The sequence below is a fragment of the Arachis ipaensis genome, chromosome B4 (assembly GCF_059453495.1).
Source record: "Arachis ipaensis isolate K30076 ecotype BB chromosome B4, ASM5945349v1, whole genome shotgun sequence".
NCBI lineage: Eukaryota > Viridiplantae > Streptophyta > Magnoliopsida > Fabales > Fabaceae > Arachis > Arachis ipaensis.
The window spans coordinates 103,797,147-103,806,544 of NC_142439.1; the positions used below are offsets into that span (position 1 = coordinate 103,797,147).

At 41.7% G+C, this 9,398-nt stretch overlaps 1 protein-coding gene across 1 annotated transcript; it reads left to right on the forward strand.

Annotated features, from left to right (window-relative positions):
* On the forward strand, window positions 1-9,010 carry LOC148568632 (uncharacterized). The gene is made up of 2 exons (XM_088484735.1): window positions 1-1,553; window positions 8,838-9,010. Exons 1-2 carry the CDS (start codon window positions 218-220, stop codon window positions 9,008-9,010), a joined length of 1,509 nt encoding a protein of 502 aa, XP_088340861.1. The 5' UTR covers window positions 1-217.
* The last annotated feature ends 388 nt before the right edge of the window (window positions 9,011-9,398 follow it).

Below are 9,398 nucleotides of genomic sequence, written 5' to 3' on the forward strand. Positions count from 1 at the left end.
TTATGGTATCAGAGCAGTTCGTTCCTATAGAGCCTGAGGGATGGACTGACTATGCTTCTGTGCATTCTCTGTGTGTGTGTTATGTGCTATTAGTATATCTGCTTGATATAATTGGCATAAACGTTCATGAGCATGCATTTGGGACTTTGAAGCACTAGACTTCCGATATTGAGACTGATCAACTTAATATCGATTGTTGGGTGTGTATAGGAACCAGATGGCGCCTCGTGGACGCGGTAGAGGTAGTGCGAGAGGTCGTACGAATGCTCGTGCACCGGAGAATAATCCTAATGACACGGTGAACTTTATGGCTGCGTTGGAGAACATGGCTGCTGCTATGCAAGCCACTGCTGAGGCTCTTGGTCAACAGATGAACAACCATGGTAATGATGGAGGTGGAGTTCAGGGTCCGATGACCTTGGCAAACTTTTTGAAGGTTAATCCGCCTAAGTTCAAGGGAACTACTAGCCCGACTGAGGCTGATACATGGTTTCAGGCTATAGAGCGAGCATTACAAGCACAAGTGGTACCTGAAGGACAGCGTGTCGAGTTTGCCACTTATATGCTCACCGGTGAGGCGTCGCATTGGTGGCAAGGCATCCGACGTCTTCTGCAGCAGGGTGATGACTATATCACCTGGAATGTCTTTCAAGAAGAGTTCTATAAGAAGTACTTTCCGACTTCTGCTAGGACGGCTAAGGAACTTGAATTGTTACAGCTGAAGCAGGGTACTATGTCCATATCAGAGTATACTGACAAGTTTGAGGAGCTGTTCAGGTTCTCTCGTATGTGCCAAGGGACTCCGGTGGAATATGAGGAATGGAAGTGTGTTAAGTATGAAGGAGGACTCCGGAGTGATATCTTCAGTTCAGTAGGACCAATGGAGATTAGGACTTTCTCCGAATTAGTGAACAAGTGTAGGGTTGCTGAGGAGTGTGTGAAAAGGGCAACCGCTGAGAAAGGGAGTCACAAAGGTTCATTTCCACAGAACCGAGGGAAGGGCTTTGCACCTAGAGGTCCGTCTTTCAAGAGGGGGAGCTCTTTCAGGAGGCCCAACAACAACAACAATTTCCAAGGGAAGAAGTTTGGGAAGCAACCTCAGAATGAACAAGCTTGTACTAGGTGTGGGAGTCACCATCCGGGAGTACCATGCAAGGCCGGATGGGGTTTGTGCTACAATTGCGGAAAGGCGGGGCATAAAGCCGCAAGTTGTCCAGAGAAGCAAAAGCAAGGTGCTGGGAAAGCACAACAGACGGGTCGGGTGTTCACCACCTCAGCTGTGGGTGCAGAGGGATCCGAGACACTCATTCGAGGTAACTGTGAAATGGCTGGTCAAACTTTAAATGCTTTATTTGATTCGGGAGCATCGCATTCATTCGTTGCATTTGAGAAAGCCCATGAGTTAGGGTTGAAGATCGTAACCTTAGGTTATGACTTAAAAGTGTATAATGCTACCCATGAAGCTATGGTAACTAGACTAGGATGCCCGAAAGTTTCGTTTAGGTTCAAGCAGCGTGATTTTGTCCATAATCTAATCTGCTTACCGATGATCGGTCTTGATCTTATCTTGGGATTGGACTGGTTATCCGAAAACCATGTCCTGCTTGATTGTTCTACCAAGTCGGTGTACTTTATGCCGGAGGATACAGAAGGGCCGGTCGTGGTAAATAATTATTACTTGAATTCAATGATGGTGAACTGTTCTGGAACCGAATGTCAGGGTATCCTGTTGTTAACCGCGGGTGTTTCGGGTGATGATCAAAGGTTGGATCAGATTCCGGTAGTGTGTGAGTTTCCGGAAGTGTTTCCCGATGATATTGAGGAATTTCCACCTAACCGAGAGGTCGAGTTTGCTATTGAATTGGTGCCTGGGGCGGGACCAATCTCAAGTGCTCCTTATAGGATGTCACCGTTAGAGATGGCCGAGCTAAAGTCTCAGTTAGAGGAATTGTTGGGTAAGAACTTTATCCGACCAAGTGTTTCCCCGTGGGGAGCTCCAGTGTTACTGGTAAAGAAGAAAGATGGAAGTATGCGACTCTGTGTGGATTACAGGCAGCTGAACAAGGTCACCATAAAGAATAAGTACCCATTGCCGAGGATTGATGATCTCATGGATCAGTTACAAGGAGCTGGGGTTTTCTCTAAGATTGATTTGCGATCCGGTTATCACCAGATAAGGGTGAGGGGTGAGGATATCCCTAAGACCGCTTTCAGGACTCGTTATGGTCATTACGAGTACACTGTAATGTCCTTTGGGTTGACGAACGCTCCTGCAGTATTCATGGATTACATGAATAGAGTATTCCGTCTGTTTCTGGATAAATTCGTTGTTGTCTTCATTGACGACATACTGATTTACTCCAAGACTGAAGAAGAGCATGCAGAACACTTGAGGACCGTGTTGCAGATTTTAAAGGAGAAGAAACTCTATGCGAAACTGTCTAAGTGTGAGTTTTGGAAGGATGAGGTGAAGTTTTTGGGTCACGTGGTGAGTAAGAAGGGAATAGTCGTAGATCCAACTAAGGTAGAAGCTGTGATGGATTGGAAGCAACCAACCAAAGTAACTGAGATAAGGAGTTTTCTCGGTTTAGCTGGCTATTATCGAAGGTTCATCAAAGGCTTTTCGCAATTAGCTTTGCCGTTGACAAAGTTAACTCGCAAAGACACTCCGTTTGTTTGGACTCCTGAGTGCGAGGAGAGCTTTCAGACATTGAAGAAAAAGTTGACCACTGCACCTGTGTTAGTGTTACCTGAGCCGAACGAGCCTTTTGAGGTGTACTGTGATGCATCGTTAAAGGGCCTAGGGTGCGTGCTGATGCAGCATCATAATGTGGTGGCGTATGCCTCACGACAGTTGAGACCTCACGAAGTTAGTTATCCTACGCACGATTTGGAACTCGCTGCGGTTGTGTTTGCCTTGAAGGTGTGGAGGCATTATCTCTATGGGGTTAAGTTCCAAGTCTTCTCCGATCACAAGAGCTTGAAATACCTCTTTGATCAGAAAGAGCTTAATATGAGGCAAAGGAGGTGGATGGAATTGTTGAAAGACTATGACTTTGAGTTAAATTACCATCCTGGAAAGGTGAATATAGTGGCGGATGCGTTAAGTCGAAAGTCGTTATATGCGTCTTGGATGATGCTTCAAGAGGAGAAGTTGCTCAAGGGATTCGAGAGTCTAAAAATTGGTGCTCGAGAAGTATCTGGAACCTTGTGTTTGAGCCGATTAGAAATCTCGAGTGACTTTAAGTCCAAACTCCTAAAGGCTCATGAAAATGATGAAGCGTTATGGAAGGTGTTACCGGCTATCGAGCAAGGAAAATAGTGGAGAGTGTCGGAAGAAAAAGATGGGTTATGGAGATTCAAGGGTAGGATCATTGTGCCGGATGTTGGCACTTTGAGGCAGGATATCTTAAAGGAGGCACACAAAAGCGGATTCTCCATTCACCGGGGAGTACTAAGATGTACCATGATTTAAAGGCGATGTTTTGGTGGCCGGGTATGAAGAATGATGTGGCGGAATATGTTTCAAAGTGCTTAACTTGTCAAAAGGTAAAGATTGAACATCAAAGACCTTCCGGGATGTTGCAACCCTTAGGGGTTCCGCAATGGAAGTGGGAAAGTATTGCAATGGACTTTGTGTCGGGATTGCCAAGGACTAGGACTGGTTTTGATGCTATCTGGGTGATCGTGGACCGACTGACGAAGTCAGCTCACTTTTTACCCGTTCGGATGACTTACACCCTTGAGGAGCTAGCTCGGTGATACATAAAGGAGATTGTGAGACTCCATGGTGTACCTGCTACTATAATCTCTGATAGAGATCCTCGTTTCACTTCGAGGTTCTGGGGTGCATTTCAGAAAGCTTTTGGAACCCGATTAAGCTTGAGTACAGCTTACCATCCTCAAACAGATGGTCAATCTGAGAGGACGATCCAAACACTAGAGGATATGTTGAGAGCTTGTGTTTTGGACCAACCGACGAGTTGGGATCGGTATATGCCGTTAGTGGAGTTTGCATACAATAATAGTTACCATGCGAGCATCGGAATGGCTCCGTATGAGGCATTGTATGGGAGGAAATGTCAATCTCCACTATGTTGGTATGAAGCTGGAGAGAAAGGCTTGTTGGGGCCAGAAATGATAGCTGAAACCACTGAACAAGTCAAGAAAATCCGAGACAGGATGCTTACGGCGCAAAGTCGCCAAAAGAGTTACGCCGATCAGAGGCGGAAGCCCTTGGAATTTGAGGAAGGAGATCATTTTTCCTGAAGGTTACTCCGACCACAGGAGTAGGTAGAGCGATTAAAGCAAAGAAGTTGAATCCTCGATACATTGGTCCATTTCAGATCTTGGAGAAGATTGGGCCGGTGGCGTATCGGGTGGCTCTACCACCCCATCTTTCAAACCTGCACGACGTATTTCACGTGTCGCAGCTTCGAAAGTACACTCCTGATGCTAGCCATGTGTTAGAACCCGAATCGGTTCAGTTAAGAGAAGATTTGACGCTTCCAGTGGCTCCAGTCAGAATTGATGATACTAGTATCAAACGGTTGCGTGGAAAAGAGGTTTCATTAGTCAAAGTGGCTTGGAGTCGAGGCGGTGTTGAGGAACACACTTGGGAACTTGAGTCGGAGATGCGAACGGATTATCCGCACTTATTCTCAGGTAATTGAATTTGAATATGAATTTTGTGGGCAAAATTCCCAATTAGGTGGGTAGAATGTAAGACCCGGTTAATTAACGGCTAATTAACCCATATATGAGAATTTATTCTAGAAATCCAAAAATGATATTTTTATGGCTTAATATGATAGAGGAAATTGAGACGAGAATTTCGGTACCAATTTTATAGAATTCGGACCAAGATTGGACCGAACGGGCCAAACCGGGCCAACCGGACCCAAAGTGGGCCCTTGGCCCAACATAACTAAACCAAAACCCTAGTTTTCAGCACTCTCTCTCCTCACAACACACTCAAACACGCTGAAATTGAAGAGAGGGGAGGAAGAACACTCTCTCAAGTTCTTTCTCTCACTTGATCTTCAAACCACCATAACTTTTGATCTAGAGCTCCGATTGCCGCTCCGTTTGCGGCCACGCGTTCACCGCGGAGAGCTCTACAAAACCCATACAACTAATCTTGAGGTAAGCCACGTGTTTCTGTTCGAAATTCCAGCCCTTATTTTCGAGTTTCATGGGTAAAATGTTGAGATTTTGGGTTCTTTGATGTTATAGGACCCAACTCTCTTGAAGGAGAAGGTTAATGTTGTCTCCTTGGACCTTGGGTGTGGTAAGATTCTCAACCCTAGTGTGATTTTGTTGTTCTATGATGTTTGGGTTTTGAGATGTTGTGTATGGGTATGATGGTTGTGGCTTAGGTTGTGTATATGTGAATATTGGAGCTTGATTGGTGACTTTGAAAAGTTTGGAAAGGGTTTGGTGGTGAAAAATCTGTTCTTGGAGGTGTTGAGGCCTTGAGAACTTGTGGATAAGTGGTTTGGAAGTGCTCCGGTTGAGCTTGGGAAATCGGCTAAGGTATGGTTTCGGTTTCCCGTATCTAATATGTAATGTGGTAGGAAATACTTAGGCTAGAGGCCCTAAGATAGGCATTGAATTGTTGGTGTTGTTGAATGGTTGAGATATATGATGTGTTCATATATGTGATTATGAATATTGATTCCTTGATTGTGTGATATATGAGAAATGCATGTTGTGATATATGCTTGATGGATGATTGAGGTTGAATTGATGGGTGGTACCATGTTGATGGTGAGTATGATGTTGATCATGTATAATGATGGTTGATTTGGAAATTGATATTATTGGAAATTGGGATGAGAAGGATGTATGACATGAGATTGTGTTTGTCCTTTAGCCATTAATTGAGAAGTGTTAAAATGGTTAGAGGTAGTTTTGAGAATTTTGGTAAAATGTCAATGTGTGAGTTGAGGATGGCTTGTTGTTGAATTTGGTACACTTTGATTGATTTCAAAGAAAAGGGATGAAATTGGCATGTTTTGATTGATTTTGAAAAGAGTTGAAAGTGGCTTGTTTTGAAAATGGCACTTTGTGGTTTTGAATGAAAATATGGTTTTTAGGCATACTTTGATGGGACATAACTTGGACTACGGATCTTTGATTTGTACCAAATCTGTTTAGAAATGAAATTGGATCCGGGATGTCCATGCCGTTCGAAGAACGGGTGAAAAATGATTTAAAATGAGAGAGTTATGACCGTCGGAAGATTGGGGGTTGAATCTGTGAATTCTGCAGCTTTTAACTTAGAAAATTTTTAGCAGAATGACCCCTCGCGCGTAGGCGCACTTGGCGCGTACGCGCCGTTCTTCGAGAAAGCATCATCCACGCGTGCGCGTGGTGTGCGCGAGCGCGTCGATGCGCTGCATCGACTGCCCAGCCATTTTCCAGAGAGTTGTGCCAGAGTTGTGACAGTTTTGTGCCTGGGGCACAATGTATTCGCGCGTATGCGTGGCTGACGCGTGCGCGTCGTTTGGCTAATTTTCAATCCGCGCGTTCGCGCGTATGACGCTTGCGCGTCGATGAGTTTTAAGGCCATCCACGCGTGCGCGTGGAGTGCGCGTACGCGTGGCCCTGTTTTCATCCCAAAGTTGATTTTTGAGTTTTAAAAGCCAAATTTCATACTTCTAAGCCTCCGATCTCACCACTTATGTCTTAAATCATTATGATATGCCTAGCATGAGAAAAAGGGCTAGTGAATGTGGTAACTTGCGAGTGAAGCAAGGGAAAAATGAATGATCATTGAGGATCAAAGATGATTATGTGAGATGCGGAGAATGGCGGTGGAAGTGCTTGTTGTGCCATGGGCCGAAGGGCCGTAATTGTTAATGAATTGGCTGGTTATGGATTTAACCGTGAGCCGGATGGCTAGATTATTGCCGTGTTACGGCGGAGCCATGTTTATGGCCAAGTATAAATGCATATATGATGTTGATTGAATTGTGAAGGTTTGCACTTCCACCATTGGAGATGAGGGTTTCCCTGGGTAGTAGCAATGGCTAGCCACCATGTGCTCCAGGTTGAGACTCGAAGCTCTTTTGACCCTATGTCGTAAGTGTGGCCGGGCACTGTGAAAGGCCCGGATGAGCTCGCCCCCATAAATATTCACCAGTGATGGTGATGGATAAATATTCACCAGTGAGGGTGATGGATATGGATCATGATTATGATCAAGTTTATGATGAGTATAACTCGAGTTGGGGATGCACGACAGAGGGACAGTCCAATGGTTAGCTACCAGGACTTGTCGGGTTGGCTCTATAACCGACAGATGATATCATCAGCCACTAGGGACAGGCATGCATCATAAGCATACTACATGAATTGTTTGAGATTGCCTATTTGACTGCATATTACTTGCTAATTGCCTAAATGCCTTATATGTTCCTATTTGTAAATCTCTTGTCTGATATAACTGTGTTTGCTATATTATACTTCTGCTGGTGGTTGGGAGGTCTGAAGGAATTGGAAAGGGAAGTATTAGTTAGACTGAAGAATCTTTAGTCAGTTGCCACTTACGGTTTAGCTTGTTTATAAGCTTTGATATTATCTGGAGGAAGTTCTAGGATTGCCTTCGGCTTTCCTCTATTATTATGTATTATATATGTGGAAGCTGTTACCGTGCTGGGGACCTCTGGTTCTCACCCATGCGGATTTTGTGGTTTTCAGATGCAGGACGCGAGGCTTCTCGTTGAGGCATGCTGGAGACTTCTGGATTAGCAAAGATCCTTTGTTCTTGGGACTCTGTTTTGGTTTATATATCTTGTTTAGATACTTTTATCTCCATTAAATAATACAAACTGTGATGACTCCTTCTAGAGGGGATTTTGGAGAATAGGTTGTATGTATTTGTGTCCCTTTGGGTTTCCTTTGGGGTTTCCTTATTTTATTATATGTATATATTATTATGCTCGGACCGGTTATCTTCGCAGCCGGATTTTGAGTCTTGATATTCCCATTTTTGACACTCTTTATATATATGATCTTGCGTTAGCTTATCCTTTTCTCGTTACGTTATCGATCGGAGTGTTGCGCGTTCGAGTTACGGTTTTTGTTTACCCCTTTTTCTACAAAGGCTCCTAGTTATAATCAATTATTCATACTACTATACGTACTAAATTTTTGTTTTAGAGGTCGTAATACCTTGCCATCTCTGAATTATGACTTAAGCATAAGACTCTGTATGGTAGGGTGTTACATGTTGTGTTAGTGAGTTTGATTTTGGAAGAAAAGGGAAAGGGGTATGACGGCTGAAGGAGATGGGAAAGTTAGAGTTAGGGTTTTGTGTTTACTTTTTAGGATTAGGGTTTGATTTGGGACAAAAGTGAAATTAAGAATTTTGGGTAAATTGGGTTTGGTCAATTTTAATAAAATTAAAGTATATTATATAAATTTGAAATCTAATTTGATCTCTTAAAATTACTTTAAAAATACTACTTAATTATCAATTTACTAATCAGCTTTTAATAAGTATTCTAATTTAAAATTAGAAATAATATAATTTATTTTCTGTATAAAAATTAAAATATTAAATTCTAGAATCTCTATTATTTAACTAAATTGTATAAAATTCTTATCATTACACAATTACTAAACTTTATAATTTAAATATAGAAATTACTTCAATAATTATAAAATTGAATAAGAATCTTAATTTATTTCAAACTCAATTAATCAAAACTTACTTTAATTATTTTTAAGAAATTTCTGAAATTAAAGCTATAAATAAATAATTAAACTTGAAATTAATTTATAATAAAATTTTCAAAAATTCTGGGACATACAATGACGACCACACACAGGAGACGATGAACAAGGCACAAGAGACGATGACGAGGCAAAGGAGAAGACGCCGACGCAGAAGCCAACGGCAGAGGAGACGAAGGCGTGGCAGAACAGGAGACTGTGCGGGTGCTTCTTCTTCCAGGAGCTCCATTGTTCAGCTACTATGGTTGTGGAGGCGCAGAGAGGGTGAAGAAGGAGTGGAGGCGCAGAGAGAATGAAGGAGTGAAAGTGAGACTTAGGGTTTTTATTTTTACCCTATTTTTTACATTTAACAATTTTTATTTATGTTTAACAATGTAATTAAATTTTTGTAAGTTTTAAAAATTAATTTTTAGTTAACATTTAAAATTTGATAATTAATAAAAATTATATATTAATTTTTTATAAAAATAATTAATGAATATAAAAAATCTTTAAACAATTAAATTTTTGAAATAAAATAAAATTATCCTAAAAAAAACTATATAAACAAATTTTTTTATCCTTAAAAATTTGAACATTTTAAAATTATTTTTGTTACAAAAAATACTTGTATTTTGTGTTAAACAAATGACTTGTAACAAATAATATTAAATTTT